This window comes from Opisthocomus hoazin, chromosome 5 (assembly GCF_030867145.1).
Source record: "Opisthocomus hoazin isolate bOpiHoa1 chromosome 5, bOpiHoa1.hap1, whole genome shotgun sequence".
In the NCBI taxonomy this organism is placed as follows: Eukaryota; Metazoa; Chordata; class Aves; order Opisthocomiformes; family Opisthocomidae; genus Opisthocomus; species Opisthocomus hoazin.
In genome coordinates this window covers 42,255,082-42,282,003 of record NC_134418.1, presented here as the reverse complement: position 1 = coordinate 42,282,003, position 26,922 = coordinate 42,255,082, and the positions used below count along the sequence as shown (strand labels likewise).

The following is a 26,922-nucleotide window of genomic DNA, read 5'->3' as shown; positions in this document are numbered from 1 at the left end:
CCCCTCAGAGGTTAACAGCAGCAGTGCCAGGCCGCTCTGGGTAAAGGGCTCTGCTCCCAGGGACTAGGGAGTGATTTCCTGCCTGCGGAGACCTTTTGCCTGGGCTGTGCTCCTGTTTTTGGGACGCATCACTGAGGGCTGCTCCTGGTGATGTTGGTGGGGCCTTTCGTCATCGTCTGGGAAGAGCTTTCGCCAAAAAAAGATGGAAAGGAGAAGATGTATTCCGGGCAGGAGGGTGGTGTTCTGGCTTGATGAGGAAGGTCTGTCTTTGAACCTGTTTATAAAACTGGAAACAGGAAGTTTTCACTGTGAGTAGGTCAACTCTTGTACCTCGAAATGACTGAACACACAACACTGGAAGTAACACCTTTGTGCTAATCTTTGTGTTTCCTCCAGCGGCTGCACAGAGCACGGGGCTCATGTCAGCCGGTGGGGCTGCTTTCAAAGCTTTCTTCCTTTTTAAACTCTGGAATTAACTTATAATGTAACATGATAGAGAACAGAGCGCCTTCTGCAGCGTCACCGTGGGGTGAATGTGTCCCTCAGCCGTACCCATGCGCACGTGAGAGCCAGGACAGTAGTTCCATAATAAGGTTGTTTGGAAGGCGATGGATTCAGCGAGGACTTGGGCTGCGGCCCCCCAGGCAGCTGTGAGCTGAGGCTCACCGGAGGAAGCTCCGGGTGATGTCACCTCACAGCACGCCCTTTGGCTCCTGGGTTCCCCCCTCCCCTTTTCTTTCTCCTGGTAGTGGCTGCAGCAAAGGCTCCATTATTTGGCAGTGTGGCGTTGCTTTTGTCTATAAATGGAAGCAGTTGGCCGGTCTCCCAGTGTAACACACGATAGTCCTGTGCATCGGTTATGCAATCTGTAGCTTGATGACTTCATCAGGAGCAGGGGGAGGGCCGGGGGGGTGGCGGGAACAAGGCTTTGCCGTCAGCGCTGCTGGAGACAGCTGATGGCTGTGCCCCACCCCGGCAAAGGAAGCGGGAGCTCGGCGGGTGGGTGGAAGGGCCGGGTGCCAGAGCAGCCCTGAGCCCGGCGCGGGGAAGCCCCAGCAGCCCCAGCCCTCGCGCTGCTGCAGGGACCACGCTTGGCCAGGCTGTGGAGGTCGGCCTGAGACAGGACCAGGGGAGGAGTGAAGAGAGGAGCAGGGAGGGAACTTTCAAACCAAGGCAGGCGTCAAAAACAGAAAGAACCTAGAGAGCGGGGGGCTGCCTCGCAGGAGAGAGCCCTTCAGGGATATCTGCGCCAAGTCAGGGCGTGGACAAATTGTGTCGTCTTGTTTCCTCAGAAGGGCGCTGGAACGCCCGACCTTCGCGCGGAGAGGCCGCTCCTGGTTTCCCGAGCTCGGCCGAGGCGTTGACCCTCAGCCTGTGGCTGGCCGGCCGGGGTGGCCGCCGTCAGGCCCCTTCTCCCTGCGCTCCCGCAGCCGCTGACCTGAGCCGGGCGTCCAGAGCTGACCCTGGCGCGCCTTGCGCCAGGGACCCTGAGGCGACGCGGGTGTTTCCCACCCGGGCGGCGGCTTTGAGTGGGTGCTCGGCTCGGTAAAGCCGCCCGGGGAGGCTCTGACGGGGACGGGCTCAGCCCGGCGGCAGCGCTGCCGTCGCCGCGGGAGGGTGGCGGCCGGGGGGGGAGCGGCCCAGCGCACTCGCGGCCTCAGCGCTCCCTCGGCGGGCGGAGGCCGGCCCGGCGGGCGGGCCACGGGCGCGCAGCGCCGCCTGCCGGCGGGCGGCGGCAGGGCCGGGGCGGGCGCGGGGCTCGGGGGGCTGTGTCGAGCCGCCGCTGCGGGGAGCGGGGGAAGTGCCTTCCTTGTCTGCGTGGTGAGGGAGGAGAGGCTTGGAGTCGCAGAACCGCGGAAGGGTTTGGGCGGGAAGGGGCCGCACGGATGGTCTGGTCGCGGCCCCCCGCCGCGGGCAGGGGCACCTCCCGCTACACCAGGCTGCCACAGCCCCGTCCCACCCGGCCTTGAAAATGGAATGGGGAAAAAAACCCAGAACGACAGAAAAAAACAGTGCTCTGCAGTTACATACCCTGGATGAAAATAAACATAGTGCACAACTTCATTGTTAATGAACGGCAGAGTGCTCTCACTTTATCTGAGGAGGCTTTGAACTCCGGGAGCGGAGAGGAACCTGCCACCTGCTCCCGGTGGGGAACAGCCTGCGGCGTGGGCATGAGCAGCCTTCCAAAGACTGGTGCTTGCTTCCAAGCTCCAGTCTTCACCCACAGACCCGGCGCTTCTTCGTAATGAGCTGTAAGTTCTCTTGCCCATGGAGCACCCTGAGTAACGGGGCCTTCTCTCTCTCTTTGCACAGGAGCAGCATCAGGTGGGCTTGTCTCGGACCACAGGGCCTATGCAGCCTTCTGTCCCGCCAGGCTCCAGCAGCGTGGTCACAGGCACGAGCTCCGGGGGTCCCTTCCTGGGAAACCAACCTCAAGCGGCCATCATGAAGCAGATGCTGATTGAGCAGAGAGCCCAGCTCCACGTGATGGAGCAGCAGAAGCAGCAGTTTCTGAGAGAGCAAAGGCAGCAGCAGCTCCTGGCGGAGCAGGTACAATGTCCCTTGGTCTCAGGCCCTGCGGAGCTCGCTGGTACGAGAGCAGGAGCGCTAGAGACAGCGCAACACCAGCCCTTCCGTCCACGTTTGGTAGTTCTCTCTCTGCTTGACAGTCGCACGGGATTTTAGACACTGGAAAAGTTAGCTCTTAACCTGACGTCTCATGGTGCATTGACACTGGCAGAAGCAGCCTCTGCTACCTTTGCAGTTGCTGGCCCTCTCGCCTACCTCCAGCTACAGTCTGGTGCTGGCAAAAGCTGTGCACAGCCGTGTAGCGATCGGGGACAAAGAAAAGACGTGGGTTAACAGTAACCTAGCAAGGAAAAGAAGTTAGTACTTGCCCACATCAGTTCCTTAGTCTGGTTTATCACATACCGTCCTGAGCAATTCCGCTAGCACCAGGGAGGGGCAGCGTCAAGGGGGAACCAGGGGCTGAAGTGATGGAACAGCAAAACCACCTCTCGAGGCGGGAGCGTGGAGCTGCTGCGCTGGCGCCTGTCACCTGGCTTCGGGAGCTCACAGGCTTTGCGGTACAAGTGTTAAATTACTCGGTCTGGGTGGTGATGTTTTGTGCCTGTGGTTTAAAAACAGCCCAGGAGAAAGTCAGTGGAGAGTCACGCTGTTCAGTTCCCGGGAGTTCATACCCCAATTTAACCCTGCAGTCCCCTGACGTTACCTAGGCAATCTTCTGGTAGGTCGGTAGCTGCTTCAGCTTGGCTTCACCTCTCTTGCTGGGGAAATACAGTTTAAGACCTGGGGTCTGCTTTGATTTGAGGTAGAACTTGTGCACGTTGTATCACCGCAGAAATACTGGTAGCCTTCCCCTCTTCCCATGGTCCTCCTGAGAAGCAGAAAAATTCACCCCCGATGAACAGGAAGGGTGCTCCAAGAAATATTTAGGGTAAAGATGCGTGAATTTGTTCAGGGGTGAACAAGTGCAGGAGAATGAGGATGCAGTAATGTTCCCTTGTCACGGATTAGGCCAATTCAAGTGCACAAACCCAAGAGACAGCCACTGACCTGGCTGCTGAAGGTGAACCTAAGAGTGTTGAAAACCCACAAGCCTGTGGCTGCCAGGCGTGCTGGCACAGATGAAAAGCGACGAAGTCGCAGTCCTCAGGCTCTGAGCTTTTGGGTGTTTTGTGCCTGACAAGGTTCCCTTTATATTTTTGATAATTTGTAACACATATTTATGAACACAGGGATTAGTACTTGCTTCTTTCCAACCTTTGTCATTTTCTTACCTTCATTACACATCAGTTTTTTGGACACAGCTGTTGTACAGCCACGAAAGAAACACCAAGGTGTGTCCTTTTCCTAATAGCTCAGTCAGGTATACCCTAGGCTTGGAGAGCTCTGGTAAACACACCCTCTGTTTTTATAATCAGCCCTGGATTCTGTTCCAGATGCTGAAGTATTCCTTAAACCTAGGTGAGCCAAGTTATCTTCTGTCCCTCCCTCTGCTTTCAGCCTGAAGACAGTTAAGTGCGCACTGCAGAGGTAGAGGTGAAGAGGCCGTAAGCGGGGAGAGCTGATGGTAGCCTCAGTGCTTATTCCTGGCTGAACCAAAGGGAAGCCCTGTGCTGAGTAGCCCAGGTGCTCTCAGGAGGACTCTTCAGGTGGCTCTGCTTATCTCTCCAGAACAGCTTGCTAGATGAGAAACGCTGCAGTTCTCCTGCAGTACTTTTGCCACCAGCCCCTTTCTCAGCTCACTAATTAATCAATCATCTTTTTCTCTTCTGCTTGCTTTCCCTCATTTTCAGCAGTTGCAGCAGCAGTCGCATTTGCCTCGGCAGCATCTGCAGCAACAGCGGAGCCCGTATCCGGTGCAACAGGTCAATCAATTCCAAGGTAAAAGTCAAATTCTTTTTCCTATATGGAGTCAGCGTAGGCCCCTGTAGCAAGCACATGGAAGTTCATGCGTTCTTTGGAGACCAGGGTGTAAGCAGTGTGCCGGAGCGGGAAGTCAGGCTGTTGCACACTTGCACAGACCCCATATTTTACTGAAGGGGAATGCCCAGGTTTGGGTATTTAGCCAAGTTTCCAATTTCCTTTCTGCTCCCCTCAGCAAAAGCTGAATTTTTTATCTGGCGTTTGTTTAGCCTCTTTGACATCTAGATTCTATGGGTTTATTTTGTTTGTCTCCACTCTCAGTATGCCTTTTTTTTCAGCTGGTTTCTCTCACTGTATCTGGGTTTTAATCATCTTCATTCCCCGCTTTATCTAATTTGATGAGCAGGGAATTTCAGAGAGGTCGTCTTTATCTGGAGAAATGTCTGATAAATGTCGGGTGTGGGAAGCAGTGAAATATCTGAGATGAAAATGGAGATTTTTTAATGTTCTCAAAAAAAGCAAGTATTATTTCAGTGTGCTCTCAGATAACTGAAGAATTTAAGGACAATCATTTTGGCTTAGGGAAGGAAGTTAATTTGGAGCTCTTTAGGTGCAAAGCATCAGCTGAATGTCTTTGCAAAGCATGGATTCTAAACGAAACAGACATGCCCTTGTGCTGTGTGTTCATGATAGCGTCATGTAGCTGCAACAGAAAACAAGGGAGGCAAGCGTGTTGCCGTTCTTGTGCCCAGAACAGGCCGCCAGATCTTCTGCAAGCGTGGATCAGGGTGTCTCCTTCTATGATCACCTGCTCATTCTGATCTTTGCAGCAGAAATTCTGTATGAAATGGAATTTTTCCCAAGAATTCATTTGCAAAATCAAAATATATGTGTGTGCACCGCCATGAGACACAGGCGTGAAATCTTGCTACACTAATGCTGTTTTGAAACCTTGCCTTTGCATGTATTATTTAAAAGAAACACAGAAGAGAGGTTAGGCTAATCTGACACAGCAAGGAATTAATTTTCGTAAATGGGCTAATTTAAATATAAATATTTCACCATTTTTCCTATTTAGTCACAAGAATGTAATCAAGGGCAGTAGGTTCTGTGTGAGCGAGACCAGAAGGTGGCCCAAAATCTTAAAATCTGTTGCATTCTCTTTTAACCACTTCTTGTCTGAACTCTTGCCTCTTACGCCGAGCACGGTACTTCACAGAAGTAGTATGTGAACCTCTTGCTGCTAGTGACTCCTTTGGAGGGTTGCAACTGCCATTTTCAATGACAAAGTAGCTAAAGATGCAGGAAGTTTTATCATTATCTGTGCACTTCAGCACTTGTTGGAATCATACCAAAAAGAGACAGCTTCTAATCAGGGAAGAAGGAGGTGATCTAAATTAAGAAAACTCGAGGAGCCCCCAGTGCCAATCGTTAAGAAAACAGTTTAATTGATAGCATAGATAAAGTAGAAGCGGCCACTATGTTTGCCCTGTGCAAGCGAGATCCAGATGGTCTCTCTTCGTGCTACAAAATGTTTCATTTATCTTCATGTTGGAGACCTGAGGTAAAAGCATCCTCCAGAAGCTTATCCTGCTGAAGCAAAAAGGAGATGTAGCCATCCTCTGTGCTGTGTATGCAAAACTGCAGGGGTGACACTTCCTTTATTCATACCTGTCGCGGAAACCAAGCCAACATAAATAACAGGGCCCAGTATTCTTTTTTCTCTATGGGTGTTCAGGTATGTTGTCTGCCACTGAGGGGCAAGATGTAGGGCCTGATTTAGGAACGTTCAGATTTTTTTGGTACAGATTATGACTCTTAAAGCAACTATTTTATATTTACATCTTGCATTTAATAATGTTTGAGCTGGGAGTAATTGTAAGCCTCGTACTCTCAGAGCTTCACCTGCAGAGTATTGTATTTAGTTCGGTATGGTAGTGACTCAAAACCACAATGAACCCATGGCATAATCAGAGCTCCAGTAACTGTTTTTAAATAAAGATAATAAATATGAAGCATATTAGCTTCCCAGAAATTGATAGCTCCCCCCTCCCCTGAAAGGAAGACACAAGCATGGTTCAGTTATCTGCCACGGTGTGGAATTTAACAAGATTAGGATTTTCTGGTTTCCCATCACTGGCCTAAGGTGGAGTAAAATGTGCTTATAGTATCGATTCACTAATACACTCTCCCTGCTTTAAATGTCCACCAAAAACAATTTTTCTTCTTTCCATAGATTTAATCAGTAACAATGATATAGAAAATCCATTCATTTCTGCCTCCTGAGCTATTAAAAAATTGATTGGTCTTCTGAGCCTGACATTTCCATCTTCAAGGCTTACTTTTGAAAGACAATGGAGATATTTGAGAGAGAGCTTCAAATGGTAAACTGCAGCTCAGCTGCTTTGTTGCCATTGAAGACCACCAGTGGAGGCTTTCTCATTTGCTTCCTAGAAGCTGTATTAGGCTTACCTGAAAAAGAGAAGTGCTACTGGATCACAGTGCGTACACAAGTTCAAAGTCTTTTGGGACCAATTTTTTTTCATGGGGAAGGGTGCACGTTGTCACTGGTCCTGGGGGGAAAAATACACACAAGAAGAAAGACTCACGTTTACTTTTGAAAGGGGACTTAGACTCCCAGGTCACTTCTTCTTCTCTGAAGTGTAAGAGAAAGGCAGGCCGGTTTCAGCCCTGCAGCTCCCATGGCGGGGTAGCCTAGCTGCCTGAGTAGGTTGTTCCCGGGGGGGCAGCCATGGCTGTAGTCATGCGTCACGCATGCAGTCGTGTTGCCTCGATTCTTCAAGAATCTGAAGCTGTGAATCGCTCTGGGTACACATCCAAAAATTGTCCTAATTGAGAATTACTTAGTGAGTAAATCATTGGCCTTTTAACCTTGCCAGCCTCATTTTAGGCCTTAAGGGAAGTCAGACTGCTCGCCTGCATCGATGGTATTCTCTGCTGAACAGCGTCCCGCTGCACGAACAGGCGATGTAACACCATCAGCGATTCCCATTCGGGGCAGTGCTTGAGCTGTGCTGAGTCTCACCTTTGAGGAGAGGGGACCTGGCAGGTCAGGGCAGAGGCTGCAGGCAGCGTGAGGTGGGGAGCGCGTGATCTCTGAACTGCAGCAAACGCTAGGCAGCAAGCACGCCTCCCGAGGACGGATAATCTTCTAGCTCTCTGCTAACCTTCACGTGAGACAATAGTTTATTCACTCAGAAAGCACAGCAATCCGAAATGCTGCCGTGATGCAGAAGGCTCCTGCAGAATCTCTTATGCAAAGACGTGTGAATTAAGATTTACAGAGTTGTGGTTTTTTCCTTACCTTCCTCCCTTTTTGGTGTAGGTTCTCCCCAGGATATTGCAGCCGTGAGAAACCAAGCAGCACTCCAGAGCATGAGGACATCCCGAATGATGGCCCAGAACGCGAGCATGATGGCAATGGGTCCCTCCCAGAACCCGAGCACGCTGCCCACGACCGCAGGCCAGTCAGATATGGGCATGGCTCCTTACAGCAACGCCTCTTCCAGCCAGCCGGGAATGTACAGTGTGAGCACAGGGATGAGCCAAATGTTGCAGCATCCAAACCAAAGCGGCATGAACATGGCACATAACGCAGGGCAGGGAACGCGGCAGCCTGCGTCTGGACAAGCGGTGGGAATGGTCAGCAGTTTTGGTCAGAACATGCTGGTAAACTCTGCTCTTCCCCAGCATCAGCAGCAGATGAAAGGACCCGTGGGCCAGGTCCTACCCAGGCCACAAGCACCGCGACTTCAAAACCTAATGGGGGCTGTCCCTCAAGGAACGCAAAACTGGCAGCAGCGAGGCTTACAAGGTGTACCTGGAAGGACTAGCAGTGAAATGGGGCCCTTCAACAACGGCACAACGTACCCGATGCAGTCTGGGCAGCCGCGGCTGTCCAAGCAGCATTTCCCGCAGGGGCTCAGTCAGGCAGTCGTGGAGACGAGCGGGACAGCGAGAGCCCTGAACCCGGCGATGGGAAGGCAGTTGCTGCAACCACTGCCCGGGCCACAGGGAGCCAGCCAGGCCAGGCCGATGGTAATGCCTGCAATAAGCCAAGGGGTCCCCACGATGCCGGGCTTCAGTCAGCCTCCGACGCAGCAAATGCCAGGTGGTAACTTTGTGCAGAGCAGCCAAGGCCAGGCCTACGAGAGGAACCCCGCTCAGGACATGTCGTACAGCTACAGTAATGAAGGAGCGGGGGGGTCGTTCTCCAGTTTAGCAGAGGGCGTGGACCTTGTGGACTCCATCATTAAGAGCGGACCAGGGGATGAGTGGATACAAGAACTCGATGAGTTGTTCGGAAACCCCCAGTGAATGGGCTTGTGTAGTCTGGAGCTTTGGTTGTTATGTTTGAAAAAGCAAAAGAGAGAGCTGGATGTGCTCCCCATCCTTGGATTGCTGGGTTTTTGTTTGAATAGGCTTGGTTTGGGTTATTTTGTTTTCTTTTGTTTTTAATTGTGCAGACTGCGCTGATCTGTAGCCCGCTTTGGAAGATTCAGGGGACAGTGAGAACATCGGCGTCCCCAGACTTCCACCAAGCAATCTGCATTGCGTGGCAGCACCCTCCGTGGGGTGGGGGGCAGGATGGGGAGACTGGAAAAGCCAGCTGATGCCTCCGGTGGGGAAAATGCGGTCTTTCCTCACTGAAACAAGGCTTCGTTGCACAGCGGCGTGGGGTGGTCCCGATATCTCCCACCTCATGCAAGGGTAAACACTGCAGCTTGCAGGGGAGCAGGCGGAAGCAGCCAGGAGCAAAGCTCAGAGAGGTCCGCGGGCGGTTGCACAGGCCCTGGTCAGAAACGGGCTGAACGCCGGGGGTGAGCAGGTCTCAGCAAGGCACGGCCATGGTGCGCAGGGCCGGCTCTGGGCTGCTGCAAGGGAACGTGCAGCGCACACGGGACAAACGTGAGCAGTCACAGGCAGGTCACCGTTTTCACTGCAGAGTGATAAAAATCCCATAAAAGTGTAGGAGACCATAAATCTGGCAGCGTGGTGAGGGCAGCTTGGCTATGGGAGTGCTGCCGGAGACGGCCTGGGTGGGTGGGTTGGCCTCATGAGCTGGTCAGTCCCCGTGGGACTTGCAGTAGCGCTTCCCTGTCAGAGCACTTTGGCCGTGATATGCTGCCTGGGGGTGCAGAACAGCAGCTGCGAACGGTGTTGGAGGGCTCAGAGGTACCGGGAAACAGCAGTGTGGGTCCTGAGCAGGTCCTTCTCTCTCCTTCCTCTCCAGTGCCTTTCCAGTCCGCTTCCCCTCCTGTCCTTCGGTGTAAAGCCAGGTGAGCTGGCTGCACTTCCTTTTGGGTGAGCAACAGCCGCTGCAGAGGGGAGGCAGGGGAGGAGGGAACGGGCATGAGGCAACGTACGGGGAGTGTTTGGCACGCAGAGTGAGCTCCTCCTCTCCTCTCGGAAAGGGTGAGTTTGGTGGACAGCATTACCATGGAGTGTCTGGGCTCTTGGTGCGGTGTTATGTGCGACCCCATCTTCAGTTTTAAACAGGTGTTTGGTCTAATCCCTCTGGTTTGCCAGAGTGAAATCCACTGCAGTGTTTGAAGAGCAGGAGCTGATGAAGATCACTCTAAAGATCACTCATGAATGGGTAAGACAGTCGATGTAGTTATTACAAACACGGGGTCTGCCCAAATAAGCCTTCAGGTAACGGCGCTGTATCACTATCTCCACTGTGTGGACCAGTGCTGAGCAGCGCTGTAGTAAAGTTGCGATACGTCTCGCAGAGCATCGAGACGCCAGCCGTTCCGAATGCCTGAAACGGTGCTGCCCGGGCTGCGGTCTGAGGCCAAGCTGAGCTGTCCTCCGAAACCTGCCACCTTTTTCGTGTTCTCAGCTGCCTGTCGGGTTATGTAGTGGCGCGTAAAGAACGATAATGTGATCCACAGCCCAAAAAGTCTGGGAGTCTCTGCCCCAGTGCTGGCCTCTGTGAGCCGTCAGATGTGCACCGCAGCAGAAGTGTCTCTTGTGTACAGCGACCGGCACCGACGGTCCAGCTGCCGGTTGCTCTCTGTGGGCCCGGCGACGCGAGGTGCTGAGCCACTGGAATCCACTGACGCCGAGGGGCTTGGCATCTTGCGTTTTCAGGTCCAGCCTTTCCCTGCGGAGCACAGGTGTGCGTCACATTGAGGAGTGGGAGCAAAATGGGCCTGGGACCACCTCAGCCAGGATGCGGCTCGTGGTCGGGCTCGCCTGGATGGAAAGGATAGGCGAGCAGGGAGAGAGGTGGTACCCTGGGGGGACGAGGGCGTCGTGCCTGCCCGCGCGTTGGCGTGTGACGAGCCGGCGCGGCAGGACGGGTGGCAGCGCGCCGGGACAGGAGGGACGCCAGCCCCCTGCGCTGGAGACGGCGCTGGGGACGGCAGCACGGCCTCCCCTGCTCAGGTGCGAGGGAGCGGGGTCGCCTGCCGGCGCTGAGCTGGGAAGCGAGGGTTTGGAAATACGCAGCCACCACTCGGTGGGCAGGTGGGAACCCGCAGGCGTGAGGGAGGGACAGGCTTTGGGGAATAAATGGCGGCGAAGGCCGAGTCTCTGCTGTCTTTGTAAAGCTTCCTCCAAATACTCCGTACTGGGACCAAGTACCAGAGAGGTAGATTTTAATAGATTTGGGGTTGGTTTTTTTCTTACTATGGTGCTGATGTATATGTAATGTTAAAAAAAAAAGTTATTTGTAAATATGTTTTTACAATTCTACAGATATCACTGGGTCTACTATCTGTAAAATATATACATATAAAAATATATATATATACTGTTTGTTTAAAATAGAGTATTTTTATTTCATTCCTTAACTCATCCTTACTGCAGTGGTATTGCACTTCAGATGACTTCTATTTACTAATTTGTACTGTATCCCTGACAGCGACTTGCTCCATTTTATTCAGATTTTTCTAGTTTTCTGGTTTTACTTTGTACATTAAGCATTGCTTATTTCCTTTTAAGACCTGTACAGAGCTCTGAAAATGTAGAAAAAGACCTGATGTTAACATACCACTTTTAAAGAAAACAAAACAAAACCAAAACAACAACAACAGAAAGAAACAAATAAAAGATGGTTATCTGAGCCCTATAGGAGGCTGGTTTGTAGGTTCATCTTTTGCCCCCCTCCTGCGCCTCGGTGGGTGACCTTCCAGGGGGCGGAGGGGGTCCGGTTTGGCTTCGGCCCTGGGGTTTGTGCACGGCCACATCTCCGCACCCCGCGGCACTGCCCTGTTCTGGGCAGGGTGCAGCCGGTGCCGGGCAGCCCCTCTTGCCCTGGGCCTGTCCGGCGGCCGGTAACCCCCCGCGCCCCGGCCAGCCCCGCCGGCACACCGCCGGCTGCCGTGATGAGCGGCCAGGCGCGGAGTGCTTGCTCAGCGTCTGCCTGGCGTTGGGGCCGCAGTGCCCCTCTCTCGGGGCGAGGGGACCTGCCAAAGTGCCCGTGCTGTGGGGTGAGGTCTGCGCTCAGGCGGTTGCTACGGGGGAGTTTGTCCGTAAGCGGGCCCGTTAGGGGTAGCAGCTCCAAACTTCTGTGTTTGTTCCATGCGGGGAGCTAAAGTCGGGGGTACAGAAGTGCTTTCAGGAGAGGACACAACATGGAGAGCCCAGGATGTAGGAGTCCTGTGGCTGCGATCTGGGGATGAGGTGCGGTGGAAGAAGGGAGATGTGGGGTTGGGCGTAGAAGTTGGGAAGAAGAGACAGGGAAACTGGGGAAGTGTGAAGACGCATGCTTAGAGTAGCTCCCTACCAGCTGCTGCTGCTACTACAGCGTGGGGTTTGTGTTGTCAGAAGCCTTTTGGAAAGTGCGTGTAAACTTGTTGGACTTACATGACCTGTTCCTTGCTGGATTTATATGACCTGCTCCAGAGAAACGTGCCATGTGGCCCTCAAGGCTTGAAGCCGATTTCTCCGTGTTTGCAGCCTACCGGGGAGCGGCGGGGGATCAGGCATTGGACCTCTGTTTGCGCAGCCTGCCGTTCGGGATGTCAGTGTGGCTTGGCTCCGCGCACAGCCCTGAAGGTGGGGTTCCCCTTTGCTCCTTCATGTCCTGTACCATTCTAAATGTGGATGATGGGGTGCAGAGAAGGACACTGGCCCAGATCAGAGCTCTGGGTTGCCAGGGTTACTCCTCAGCAAGTGCTGGCGGAGGGCTTGCTGAGGAAAGGTGCTTTCAGCCAGTAAGAGGCCCCGCGGTACTGACTGGCTGTGAAGCTGCAGCAGGGACCATCGTCATTTCTGATCGTGACCGACAGACGAACGCTTGCATCAGCTCGCAGCCTGTGCTGAGTGTGCAGCCTGATACCGACTCCTTGACCAGCAGGTGGGAGGTGGTGGGGTTCCCACTAGAGTTAAACTAAATGCTGACACTGACAGCATCCATCTGTTGCAGGTGTATTTTGGTTTCAATGACCGCTGAGTCAGTCCTCAACACTTTTCAATCATAGACATCCTGTTCTGGCTTCCTGGGGGAGAAGCAGTGACTCAGAAGACAGGTGGCACCCTCAGCTCCAGGCCTGCTTCTGCCCTCTCGTTAGCCGGTGCAGCTCCTGAAGTGTTAGGTTCATGTTTATCCCCTCGCACTCCGGCTCTGTGCTGCCGGGTGGTGCTTCGCAGCCTCACGCCCACGTCATTGGCGTGCCGAATTGTCCCTGCGCGCCAGCCGTTTATTCCTTCCTAGGGCAGGGAAGGGAAGATGGGGTATGGGAAGCTATCTATAAACACGCCAGACCACTACAGCAGGTAAGCTTGGAATGAAATAATTTCAGAGGCAAAGAGCTATCTGAGCACAGTTAGTGACCTTTGGGCCTCCGCTAACGCATATTTCAAGCCTGTTACATGGTCTGGACCTTCGGCTTGGATTTGATTGCGGCAGCAGCACTTCCCGCTGCCCGTGACTGTCTGAAGGCATCGCTGGCAGGTGGGTAGGTGAATTTTCTGTCTTTCAGCCCGTGGAAGGACAGTTAGTGGAAGAATTCCCAGTGACTTCTGTGGTGGTTAAATCTGGCCCTGTTGTACTTGCTCCCTGGAGACAAGTGCCAGAGAGTTGCCCTTTCCGCAGCTGTGGCAGCTCCAGCCTGTTCATCATCACCATCTGCCCTTTTGCCCTCAGCAGGGCATTATCAAACCCAAGTCCTGCACCTTTGTACTTGGTTCATTTTACTGTTGCAGATGCCGTTTCAGCCTTTGCCACCTGCAGGCAATAAGTCCTCTCTTTTGATTACAAGCTAACTTCGTACACGTGTCCACCTATTTCATGTGAAAGGTTATTACGAACCCGATCCAACCCTCCGTTATTCTGTGGTCAGACTGTCAACCTCAGTACATTTCTAGAAAGACCATAAGCACGTTCATTATATAGACCTGACTGAACACCACCACGAATGTGTGGTATTTTTGGCCAAATCGTGTCTTCAGAGGCATGACGAGGAAAATTTCTGCCTGCTGGCTCTAGCATGGGTATATTCAGTGTTGCCTAAATAATCTGAATTATCAGAAGCTACCACAATAGGCATGGCCTTGCTTCTCTGTTCTTCTACATAAATTGACCATCAGCATACTCTGAGCTCATGGTGGTAAGCCATGGCTTTTCCCCCCTTTTAGTAGAGAACTGTTCTCACAGTCAGTTCGCTTTTCATTGTCATTTTATGATCCCCAGAGCCGTGGCAGTGCTGGGACGTTTGTCTAGCCTTTCCCACAGCCAAGCCATCTGTGCCTTGGTGGGAGACAATGCAGTAGACCCAACTGTTAGACAAGCATCTGTGCTGTTTTTTCGTCCGGGCTGGCTCTCCCTCTCACAAGTGCCGCATCGTGGGTACAGCCTGTCTTCAAGAGGCTTTGTGTGAGCAATGGGATCTGCCTACAGGAGGGCCCCACTTCTGCGAGAAGAGTGTCTGAGCATGTGCTGAACTGCAAGCGTGCGTATAAAATAAAAGCCTTCACAGAAACATAGGGTCAAGTGCAGCTTTAAAGCTTTTCCTGAAGAAAACCATGTTTCTGTCTATGCTTAAACAGCCTCCTGCAGTGGGACTGGATCTACCTGGAGAATCGGGACCTCGCAGCAGCACGTCGCATCAAAGTGCGCTTTTACGTTTGTGCAGATGGGATGGCACTGCTGGGGGAAATGAAGAGGCATGAAGGAAGACTGCAGAGGCGTTGGCAAAGCTGAAGGACGTTGGGTAAGATGGGCTGATGCTTGAAGTGCCAGTTGCAACTAAATTACTTAGCGAATTAATGGTTTTAGTTTTATGTTGTTTGTTTGGGTTCACAGTATCGTATGAGAAGACAGAACATTTAATTGCAAGTGCAGATGTGACATGACATTCTGTCTTACTGTTTTTCAAGAGTATAGGGAAAGCAGAAAAGTGTAAACAGCTCAGGAAAAACATGCATTCTACATTGCAACGGGCTGATAGTAAAGAGCTCTGATGCTTTATTCACATGCAGCTTATAATCTTTTTGGTGTTCAGGGAAAGCATCCACGTTATTTATTTATTCTTTAAAAAACACAATTCTTCAGAACAATTTACGTAGTTTCTTCATAATGCTGAAGTCTAGGTATTCATCCAGAAAGCTGTTAACAATCCCAGCCGCACCCAGGGTTATCAAGCACATTAGAATTATCAAATTCAAATAAAAACCTGTTAACCTGGAAGTGGAAAGCAGAAAAATACTGTTATGAACTACACATGGTGTGTTTGCAGTGAAACTGCTTGTCCACACTGGTTAAGAAGAGGTGCATAGAATCAGAAAGGATCACGGCTGCAATGCTGCCTTGGTTGTTTTGGTAACAAGTCTTTCCTGCACGTGAATTTTGCTAGGGAGGAGAGCGATTCCTAATATCCTCTTTATGGGAAAACTCTCCCCCAGTGTTTCTAAATATTCGTGTGGCAGTTAGGAGCTTGCTCCAGGATGAAGCTACTTCATGCCATGACATAAAGACCCGTAGGTGAAGCCACAAATGGGCTTGGGCACCTCACTGCAACCCTAGGTGTAGGAGAGTGGGAGGGAAGCCTTAGGGACTGAGGGAGAGGTGTGCGTGTCTCTCACATCCACATCTGTTGGTCAGGTCCTCTCCACTGAGCTGCAAGGTCTGCTGCTGGTTATTACTTTGAGATGGGGGTGGTTTTTTGGACCAGAAAGGACGAGTGTTTACCCTAAAAAATCAGCGATTGGGGTAATTGCTGGGGATGGGAGAGGATCAGTGTATCTTATTTGTACCAAATGGAAAGCTTCCACAGAAGAGGCTGGGAGAGCCCTTCAGCTCTGAAACACAGAGCTCGTGTTTCGGGCATATGTGGGCAGGGAGCTTCCCTCCACGCACGCTCTGCTGGGGCTGCGTTCAGTTGCCTTGGTGCAAACTCTGGTCTCACAGGCATGTTCTGGGAGTTGCTGCTGGGTTGGCCTCCGCCAGCACAACAAGCAACGAAAGGTCTCTTTGGAGAATCCCATCATGTTAGCACTGGAGAGAGGTCTGAGGAGCTTGTCAGCCTTCAGTTTATAGCTAGCTATCCCCATACCCACAGGGGCTGAAGATGTTACGTGCTCAGGCAGCGCCGGGGGTACGGGGAGCTCAAGAATCTCACTGGTGCCTAAAGACTTGGTAGAAGTAGCCTGTCTGGGCATGCCACGTCCAGACATGGATTTGAAAATGGTGAAGTATGAGACTTATCTGTTTCAGGAGAGCATGAAGAAAGTCTCTAGCTTAGCCCTTTAAGTATCTGCCAGTGCCAGCTGGAGGGAAGGGCAAAAGACACAGCTCACTTGCAAAGGCCTCTCCAGCACAGAAACCAAGTAGAAGGTGCATGTTCCTGTTGTGTTCTTAAAAAATGCAGCCTTGGCAAACCTGAACTGCAATTCATGTAGTCAAGTGCACGAGTATGTGTTGTAACCAGCTCTTTCAGCACACAGACCAGGTTTGCCTTTGTAACCAGCATGGCTGTAGTCAGTGATAATGGTTGATAATCACCGTGATTGGATGTTAGGAAAAATGTCTTTACTGAAAGAGTGGTCAGGCACTGGAACAGGCTGCCCAGGGAAGTGGTGGAGTCACCATCCCTGGAGGTGTCCAAAAAACGTGTAGATGTGGCACTTCGGGACGTGGTTTAGCAGGCATGGTGGTGTTGGGTGGATGGTTGGTCTCGATGATCTTAGAGGTCTTTTCCAACCTATGATTCTATGTGATTGGCAAATTATCTCCATATATTTGCTCTGGAACACATAGCCTCTCCCTTCTCTTAAGCAACAGCTCTTAGAGAGAGGGTAGAGGATTGGTGGAGACTGTAGTGAAGGAGAATGGTAACATCGGTACACAGGCTATGGAAAACAGCCCTGTAGCACAGTCTCTTGCTGCTGCAGGATTATCCACTACAAAGTAGTCTGATTGTTTTGTATCTTCCTCTAGAAGCATACATCCCAAGTATTTTAATTTTATGACAAGCATGCATCATGCTATTTTCTTTTTATGACTGATATGTGTGCTCGAAGAGGAGCCTTATGTCAGGACAGAGGATAGTGTAGTGGCTTCAGTGAAACAAGAAATAAACAGTGTGTTTGAGTATTTCTAGCACAGAGGTGTTTTGCCAGCATACATGTTTTTCAAAGCAGAATTCATGTTACGAGATGCTGTGCACTTAACATTCATTAACTTATGTGAAGCTGTGTTCTCTTATCTGTTTGGTGAAAGTTCATCAGCCTACAAGGCCAGATTTGCTTACTTCCTTTAGCGCCATTTGTATGGCTAAAGGTCTTAATGTGATAAACTGAGGAAAAATGAAAATAGCAGATGGGCGCGCACTGGGCAAGCCTTGCCTGAGCAGTCTCCCATCCTACAGCAGTCCTGAGCTGCAAAACTGTGCTTCTGTTTTCAGACCTCCCCAAATCTGGTTGCCAATATGCTCAGCACCAAGCATGCACCCACAAGGCCAGCATCAAACCTTTTATCTCTCGTGACCTGTAGCACGTGCATATCTTAACCTAGGCTTCTGCTGTGACAGCCAGCCCTTGTCCCTGAGGGTTTCTGCTTCAGACCTCTTGCTGACACTTTACACATGTTGCATTCAGTTATAGTCACTTTTCACTGCCAGTCCTTGGCTCCCAGCCCAGCTTCACACCATAGCCCGGAGCTTTTAACCTACATTCAGTTCGTAACTCCTTACCTTCCTTTCACAGACTGTACGTAACCGTGGAAGTACTTGTAGCGGGCAAACACGTACAACAGACCCAGAAAGGAAGCTAATTCTAAGAAAGAAAAGATTAATAGGGAAAAAAAAAACACTTAAACACTGAAAAATGAGGATCGTAGACAGACACTTCAGTTGTGCTTTCTGGTTGTGTAACTCTGGGGATTTGCATAGCTACCCATCCCCTGGGAAATCATTTTGGGTAAGAATCATTCAAAAGAGATGCATGTATTCTTAAACATTCACTACAGGAGGCTCTTGATAGGGGCTTACAGATAGAGGTGGGCAGATAGCACTGTCCAAAAAAATGTAAAAGCATTCCCTGAAAAGGAGATCTCAAGAACTGACAGGAATCCGTACCTCCCACCCAACCCCAGTTTGGTGGCTATCCCAGAGACAGGATAGTGGGTTGGAGCACTGGGGCTTGACCCAGCGCTGTCATTTCGCATTGTTACGGCAGTTCATGCTAAAGGGGAGGTTTGTTTTTGGAAGAGAATCTTATTTATGTTCTTAATAACCTGCTTTGCGTTTATATAGCAGCTTTTATCCAAGGACGCAATGGAACGCTGTAGTGAAGTTGGCTTTCTGACCTCCCTGTGGGAAGAGTATAAAGTCACCTCCATTTGACAGACGGAGCAGGGTGCGTAGGTCAGGCGTATTACCCAGGAGTGAGCAGTGCTAGCTACTTCTGTGTTCTTTCAAACGGCACGAGTGAGTCTTACAGAGGATAGCTCTTACTGTGCTCTGGATTAACTCATGAAACATACCTATGGGAGACGCTCAGCTGAAAAAATGACTTAAAGAGGAGGTTAACATAACCCTCCTTCTTCCACAAGTCTGCGTTGCTGGTTAGCAGCTGTGATTTTCCTCGATTCAAGTGCTTGTCCATGAGCACATGTACTATCTCATACCCAGTTTGTTGACTTAAGTGGTGCTACTTTGAATTTACATTGGATTTGAGGTGGAGATGGGACTCTGGCTATGAGAGGCCCAAAACAAAACTACTGTTTTGGAGCAAACTTAGAAAATGGGGAAGAAAGCTGGTTGTTCAGGAAGGAGAGGTATAGTGGACAGGAGCTAGTCATCCTGTCTGCAGCCCACAGACTCCATACTTCTAAAACATCAGCTGGGGAAGGGTTAATAAAGTGGAATGCAAAAATTAGGACCCGTCACAAGTTCTAGCTCTACGGGAGTCCACCCCATCACTGTTACGAGACATCACGGCCCCACCTTGGGAAGTCCAACAGAGTTAGAGGTATGAAAGCTCCGTGGCATCTGAATTCAGAACATTTGGCCAAAAAATAGGCCCCTGCTCAGTGCCTGAGAAAACAAAGCAGGTTTTCAGGAGTCCCCGCTGCTTACCCGAAGCACAATATCTGTGGCTGGAGATGCCGCTGTTATGACTGCGCTTCAGTGCTATGTCCCAGAACAAACAAGAGTCATAGCCCGGTGGTGATGTCACTCAGCTGGGATGTAAAAACCCAAAGCTTTGCTGGCTTGAGCTCCATCTCCAGCAGCCAGGGACCCAGCCACAGGGATGGGTGCTTGGAGCTGAGTCTATTCAGGCTGCCTCCTCCCCAGGGACGATAGCTACAGCTGAGGTCCTGTGAGAATTGTCCCATAATGTGCAGATAATTGCTAGTGGGAAGCATCTGGGAGCTGCTTTTCTGAAGGATTCAACCTGAAAATCCACTGACTGTATGATAAATGTGCCAGGTATTGGCTCCTTGGTTTGCAGAGAGAAGAAAGCTGGTGGGGCAATGCGAAATGCCATGACTAAGTGGGGATTTCAATGTCACTGAGCATTCTTCTAGGAAGGCTATGCTAAGGTAATGCAATTAAAAGAGGGGAAGAAGATGTCTACGGTCATTTACCTCCTAATAAAACTGAAGTGTTTAAAAAAGTTATGTACAACTTCTCAGTCCAAGATAAAAATGAAAAGTGTTTACCTTGATTAAAAAACCATCCAGCAGTCCAGAGGACAGTCAGGAATACTGGGTAAAACTCCACACAGTTTTGTCTGCAGAATAAATTTGAAAGAACGTCAGTCTGGAAAGGAACAGAACTACGGGTAGGATTTTCAAGGAGAATCAGCTTTGGCCTCATTTTGTTGCCACTAAAGTCAATGCTATTGAATCCAGTGGGAGCACAGTGAAGCCAGCATTAGGTGGTCTTAAAAATTCTCTTCTTTGCAATCTCAAATACAAACTATTTCAAATATTTTCCCAGTATTTAAACTCAGACAAGGGTCTGCTTCCTAAATACATGGAAATAAATAGGACAAATAATCCTAAATCAAGTGCCTGTGCATCAGAGAGGCAGCAATTCCAGCACATGGATGTGACGTTAATCATTTATGTCCATATTCGGTATGCAAGTTTTGTGGGCCAGCGTTCCCAGGACTGCAAGAGGAAGAAGCGTAGGGCTGGGCATAGGCAGCTTGGGTTGCCCTGCTGAGGCCAAGTGCCTTTATGAAGTGCCATCAGGCACAGACAGCGCACGGTAGATCTTCTTATGGTGAGGACCTTTGTTTGTGTCTTTATATCTGTCTTTATTTGTGGACATCATCGGTTTCCTCACCAATATTTTGTTGGGATATCTTTTCTTGGTTGTTCTGAATGGATTTCTTTTTAATTAATTAGGCATCCTTCTATATCTAACATATTCTGTTATCTAATACGTTGTCTAATGCATTCTAATGTCTTGTTGTTATCCACTACATCTACAGTTGCAGCAGATGGGATTGTTTGAAATAAATATGCATACTTTTGCTTTAGCTAATCACAAACTGAAGCCCTTCAGGAAAATGCTGTCTTCTTAGACAGGCTATTCCACTGTTAGCCACAGTGAAGACAGAGGTTTTCTGTGCTCGTCTTCCACGTGTTTGGTGTTAGCCACAGTCCAGGAACTGACAGCACAGCTTGCTAGACCTGGAAGACCTGAATTCTCTAAGTTACAGGCAATTAGCTCTCAGCCCCTACTTAGGTTTGGGTAATCTGATTGCCTAGTTTGATCAGAATTTGAGCAGTGACTGTTTTAAATGAGCTGAACTTACCCCCATGATCATTAAAATAATAGCCGAACCATTCAAAGAGTGATCTGTTCATTATTTTTCTTTTTTTTTGAGCAAAGGATGCAAAGAAAAGGTAACGTTTTAAGGTAATGTTTTTGCTTCTGTTCTGGACTGAATTCTTATTCATTGCCACTGTTTTAATGATCTCGGGACTTACTGTGCACGGAATGTTCTGTCAAATTCTGGAGCACCAGTGACAGCTGGGGGCATGACCTTGTGCTTCATTCTTGATTTCCCCACCAGCCAAGCAAAATGACCTGTAAGCAAAAATAAAGGCTCACGAATTACGCAGTTCCTTGGCTCAGCTGCATCCCTAGCACATCAGTAATTTTTTAAATGGAGATTCTTGTTCTTCAGCTCTTTCCATTTCATTTGACATAAAGAGACCAATATTAGATAAAGTAGTTTTTCCCTAAAAAAATTTAGGTCTTATCTTCAAGAGTGACACTCATGAGGAAGGGGGAAAATTGCTATTTCAGAAATATAGTCATTCTCTTTTTGCATTTGCTGGACTAGCTATGACTTAAATATCCTTCTGCCTCACCTGAATCCCAGAACTGCACTGTCTAGGAGCGGTCTAGTTGCACTACAGTGGCAGCGTGCTGCCTTAGCAGTATCTCGGAAACCAAATTGCCTTGATGGAGGTCACGTCCCTGCTTGCTTGAATAGCATATGGTCATTTGGTTTTAGTGACGCTAAGAGTGATAATGCTTTGGAATATGGAGAAGCATCACTATCTTTGGAAACAAAAATCTGGTTGTCACCTTTTTAAAGTGATTCACCCACACCTTATAGTGCATGCTTCTCCATCTGTTGTTATTGTCTTGGACTCTCAAAATTCAGTATGTTGGAAAGAGCAGAGAGCTGCAACTGGGGAGGCTGTAGCCTGTTCCCTGCTCTCCACTTCATCTGCTCTGAGAGCTCTCTGTTGGAGGACCTATGCTGTTTCCACCTCCGTTGATTGGAGCTGATAGTACTTACCTGTCTTGTAAAAAGCGTTTTTTAGAACGGATGCGGTGCCATGAAAAAGATAGATTACTCTACTGCACAGTGACTAAATATCAGTTACTTACCAAAAAACCCTAAACCAACCAAACTCTATCTCTGCACTTCTGACCTATATTTCTAGGATCATTTCTGATGTGTAGATGTATACCTCATTTTACCGATGTCCTCACTGCAGAAGTCTCCCCCTAAAAGTTGAGCAGAGCCTCACAAGGACAAAAGGCAATACACAGACAGCAATTTTCTGTATGCAGCAGAGCTACCGGGCATCACCCTGTTTGACTTTAAAACTCTCTGGGTAACTGGAGTTACTTTGCTGGCCGTGTCATAGCCACCCTGTGCAAGAATCTCGCTGTCTACCTTGTACCTAAACTTTACCTGGATCCAGAAACCAGGCACCCACCTGAGTTCGCTAAAAAGATTTGTCTAAGGGGCAAGACTAGAGCATACATTCTGTTCTCTCTTTAATGCCACTGGGAGCAGTGGCATTAAAATACAGCTAGAGATATTAGTGGTGCTGCCCGGTGCCTTGTGGCCAAAGCCTTTTCCCACAAAAAGCATTTTCCTATCCGTCTTCTCGCCATATAAGTAATTACGGACTGTGTTCAAGAGACCTCTTCACTTTCTCTCCAGAGACTAGTCAGAGCATCTCAGCTGTCTCTCTGTAAGGCAGTTTTGCAGGACCTTTCACTGTATTTGCATCCAGCAAGACCTCCTCCACTCCCACCAACACATCTCTTGTCATGCCTGGTGATTCATCCGTTATTTGCCACCTTGCAGCCCTTTCAGAAAGCAAGAATGGTAGCTGGGAGGGCTCAGAGAACATGCTTCAGGGAGACTGAAACTCGTGAAAGCACAAGAATCGCCTCTGAGAAATATTTTCCTGGAAAACTTAACTGAAAAGTTGCTTTTTAACTTCTTTCACCCTCAAAATGATCTATTTTTTGTGACAAATGCTACACACTGGCAACTCCTGCTTGGCTTATCAGTCAAAGTGGTAGGTGAGCCATAGTGTTTTGTGCGATGGTGTTTTTAGCCAGCAGTGCGTTCCTCATTTTCTGGCCACACTGAGCCAGTCAATGCTCACAACCAGTCTGGGACCAGGTTTTTTTGACTGAGGAACTAAGACAAGCCAAGGCGGCTCTTTCCAAATCAGTTGGAAAAAAAAAAGCCTTGAACAGATGCTGGACCAAATAAACTTACTGGGGGGAAATAAGATTAAGGCACTGGTTTGAGAAACAAAACATGGCTGCTTTAAACTCTGCCTGCATTTGTCTGTTCTTCACCCCTGGCAACAGGTCTTTAAACCATGACAATCCACTCACTGATCAAGGCTTATATCAGAATTCAGATTGGGTCGGACTGCACTATAAAACATTAATGTGCCATTCTAATTCCTCTCATGTTGGGTAAGGCAACATGAGAAGAACTACTGAGCACAATTTTCCCCTCAATATATGAAAGGATACACACTCAGGTGTAGTTGAATTATTTTCAGTCAGCAGGTAGTTCATACTTATCAATTTAAGTAAACAGCAGGTAATAAGCATAACAAAAATTCAGACTTTTGAAAGCACATGGAATACTTCTATTCAAGACTGTGGAAGCTCAGTAACACATTCTTGTTTGTTCAGCGCAGTTAACCAAAGCAAACCATCAAGGCCATGGTACAACCCTGGCATCAGCTGTAATGCGATTTGCCCTTGGTGTTGCTTGGTCAGCAAGGCTCTAGTTTGAGGGGCAGAGATTTACACGTGGGAGACTCTGGTTAACCATACACTGAAACAGGCTGTGATCATACTGCTGACCAGCATAAAATCCACTTCTTCAGTGGCTTCCACTGGATTGGTGGGAACTTTGCTTCAATTAGGGCCATGTGGGCTTTTATATGCCAGTGAAAACCAAGCTGTGGCACTGCGTAACAGGACAGCGGGAGTCATGTTGTCACCTTAAAAAAAAAGGTGAGCCCGGTGCGCTGAACAAAACAGGTGCCAACCAGGGACTCCAAAAGAGTTCAGGAGAGGAATAATTACTGTATTTTTTTGTTAACTGCATAGGATTTGCCTTTTAGTTCCTTTCTGGTGAGCAGAAAGCAGCAATGTAACTCCAAATTTAAGTGTTGTGATTATGGTTTAACACCAGCTGAAGTAAATAATAAAGCGGTGGGAGAGCTCTTCTGCCCCACCCACAGGAGGTGCTGTCGTGAGGACTCCAGAAAGCATTGCAGCAGGGGTAAGGAAAGATTTTCATGGCCTTTTCTTCCCCCTGTATCAAGTTCTAGCAGGCTAAATTACATGACTGAAGTAGTTACAAAATCTGCTTGACTTGCCTTTGTTTGCTTTTTGTGCTTTCATCTTCAGGTGGCATTTATGGTTACTGAGTTAACATCTTTACTCTGAAAATATGGGACAAAGCAGGCTTTTAAGGAACATTACACTCAAACATTTTATAAGTGTTGAAAAGAATCTGCTACCTGTATCACAGTGTGTGATAGTGCATGTTAATTTGCACGGCCTGGCCCAACAACCTTTAAAAAAAATCAAATACTTTTTAATAATGTCTTGCTGGGTCCTGGAATAACTAAGAGCCATTTTAAAAGGTGCTAGTTCAGAGAGATGCTTCAAAATAGAGGAGTAGTGCAACTCCTGTCCTCCCTGTTCTCGCCTCTATCAATGACTGGGATTCACTCTGTCCTTTCCTCGGATTCCCTTGTTTTCCCATCAGTCTACGAAACACTAATCTCTCTAGCAAATCTTAGCTGCTTAAAACTGGATGCATGATTGGAAACCGCTTCTTGCATTGTTTCTGCTCTTTCTTTCTACCCTAGAGCATTTCTTGTACAGCTTAATCTTCGACTGACCCGATTCTTTGAGTAACTCATGGTTCTGAGACACTAAATCTTGTACCTCTGATGACGGCTCAGTGAAACCTGACTTCCAGTGCTGCTTCAGGGAGGTCGTATTGCCCATTAGCACCTTCCTAACTCAGGACGGGAGGCTCAGCAGATAAACAGCAGAGCAAACAGAGCACGGAGTGCTGGGTGCGTTGTATTTTGTTCACAGCTAGGCTACTCCCCTTGAGTGAACTGGATGTAACATGTTACACGTGTAACACGTTTCACAACATTCATTGGAACTCCCATAAATTAATCTGTGTTGGTTTACCCATGCTAGAAAGCATGCTGAAAGTAAGCCGAGCTGTGATGATTTAAATCAGATCAGCAGACCGGATTCTTACACAGTTTTCTCTTTGGGCTTGATGTCAGACTGCCAGTGTAAATTAAAAACCAGGTTGTCCTGCCTTTCCTGTGATTTTAACTAAGATTAACTAAAGTGGCTTAACCATCACAAGACAGAACATATGTATTTTCTCCCTTCCTTTTCAGTTTCAGTTCCTTGAGTTTTTTCCTACAATTCCTTGAGGTTTCAAACTGCAGTACTTTTCCAGATAGTGTTCGTTTGTTTTTTAATCTTTCACCCTTTTACATTAAAAATCAAGGCAGGCAAGTTGAAATTTCACAGAATTTGATGGTAAATACCAGATAGGAATCTTTTGTGAAGATCACAAGGGTATGTTGTAGCTGATCTGATGACAGGAAAACAGAATGTAAATTTTAGGTGCTTTTTATTTGCCTTCTGTTGTGTTGGGCTTTTTTTAACCTGGAAGGGTCACATTCTCAAGCTTTTTTCCTGCCAGCTACAAATGTTATTTCAGTAGCTGAGGCTTTGAAAACAAATAAACTAACAATCAAGCCACATAGATAGGTTGCTAGATAAGTTGTCAATGCTACAGATATTTGAAAAAAAAGGCAGAGTAATTATTTTTAACTTGCTCTTAGTCTCATACTAGTATAGCACAAATACCTTCAAAATGTATCTTGTTTCCTGGTGTAAACGCAACTACGTGAATCAACATATTTCAAAGGAAATAATGACCAGCATTAAAAATGCTATTGCAGTTTTATACTGATAGACAGCAAAAATAGGGTCTCAGACTTGTCCACTTCTTTCCCTAGTCCTGGATTCTCACAGGCATATCAGCAGGTGATAAAGTGAACCCAGTTAGATCTTAAAGAAATGTCATGATGAGGACATAATATGGAATATCTCATACTATTGCTGTCTGGTGTAAAAGTTGCTTTCTTCTTTCATTTCAGACACTTAGTATATATCTCTGTTCCAGGAAACAGTTTTTACAGCACTTTCAGTCCAGCATTGGTGTATTTGATTTCACAAATTTACTCTCACTTTTGAGGTTTTCAGTTGTATAGGTGCCTAAATAAGAATCGAAACCAAGACATGATGCGGCTTTGGGGTAACTCTACAACTAGTTGCAGACTCTCACAACAGTACGATTCCAAGAAGTCAGCGAACAAAACAGAACTGCAAACAAATCAGTTTCTCCCACAGGGCAAAGTAATCTGTCCCACTGAGCCAACTCCCCCTCTGACTACAGAGAGGGTAAACAATGCTCCGGTGAGAAAAATCGTAGGAGTTCTCAGAAAGTAAAACTTACAGAGCAGCCACTTTATCAGAAAACAATTTCCAGTACTTCAGAACCGGTGGAAACCTCCCCAAGCCCCAGCCACGCGACCCCACAGATCTTACATTGCTGGAAAGCGGTAAGCAGAGAGACAGCCGCGAGCAAAACTAAGCCACCAGCCATGTTCCCAGCCGCTTCCGTGTGCGAGCAGGGCGTGTGTCGAGGGGAGAGCTGGAGCGAGCAGCAAGGAAATGCAGCAGGAGCGAGAATTACAGCGCTATTCAGCATTGGAACAAAGGTCTGCCCTGGTAATAAAACAGCCTAACTTTTTAAAACAAGAGTGCAAAATTATGGCTGTTTTTCATTCCTGGAAAAGTTCAAATAAGTCAGCCAGCCTGGCCTGCTTCTCGCCTGTGTGAAAGCGCAGGGAGAACAAAACCAGCCTTTCCTGCCTCTGTGCATTCCGCTGCTCTTTCATGTCTCAGATCTCAGCTGCAGCCTCTTTGGGGGCCAAGACTTTTTGCTGTGCGTCTGCACAGGGCCCAGCACGGCGAGGTCTGCGCCCGTCACTGGCAGCACCACTGGAGAGCAGGAGGTGCAGGAGGCGCGAGGGGGAAGCGCAGCTTTGTCCTGTCCCCACGCTGGATTTACAGGTTCCGACGAGCATGCGCGACTTCAGCACGACAGCCACTTTGCAAGCAGTCGGCATGCAGAAAGGGATCGTTCAGGGTAGTTCAGCGGGTAAAACAACTGAGAAAGAAAGAAAGAAATATCTCTCCTCAT

General features: G+C 48.7%; 2 protein-coding genes across 3 annotated transcripts in view; one reads left to right on the top strand and one right to left on the bottom strand.

The window, feature by feature from the left end:
* Positions 1–11,485, top strand: part of MAML3 (mastermind like transcriptional coactivator 3) — a 248,799-nt gene extending 237,314 nt beyond the window's left edge. The window contains exons 3-5 of one of the 2 annotated variants that reach the window (XM_075420994.1): positions 2,317–2,553; positions 4,326–4,410; positions 7,739–11,485. In XM_075420994.1, the coding sequence (XP_075277109.1) occupies positions 2,317–2,553; positions 4,326–4,410; positions 7,739–8,730 (1,314 nt within the window). In that variant the 3' untranslated portion in view covers positions 8,731–11,485. Of the gene's footprint in view, positions 1–2,316; positions 2,554–4,322; positions 4,411–7,738 lie in introns of both variants that reach the window. The other variant, XM_075420993.1, reaches the window with a different exon arrangement.
* Positions 11,486–14,823: 3,338 nt separating this feature from the next.
* MGST2 (microsomal glutathione S-transferase 2) lies at positions 14,824–26,696 on the bottom strand. The gene is made up of 5 exons (XM_075422201.1): positions 26,265–26,696; positions 20,810–20,909; positions 19,529–19,599; positions 17,556–17,637; positions 14,824–15,046 (listed from the first exon to the last, which is right to left on the bottom strand). The coding sequence occupies exons 1-5, from the start codon at positions 26,425–26,427 to the stop codon at positions 14,914–14,916; spliced, it is 549 nt and encodes a 182-aa protein (XP_075278316.1). The 5' UTR covers positions 26,428–26,696; the 3' UTR covers positions 14,824–14,913.
* Between the last annotated feature and the right edge of the window lie 226 nt (positions 26,697–26,922).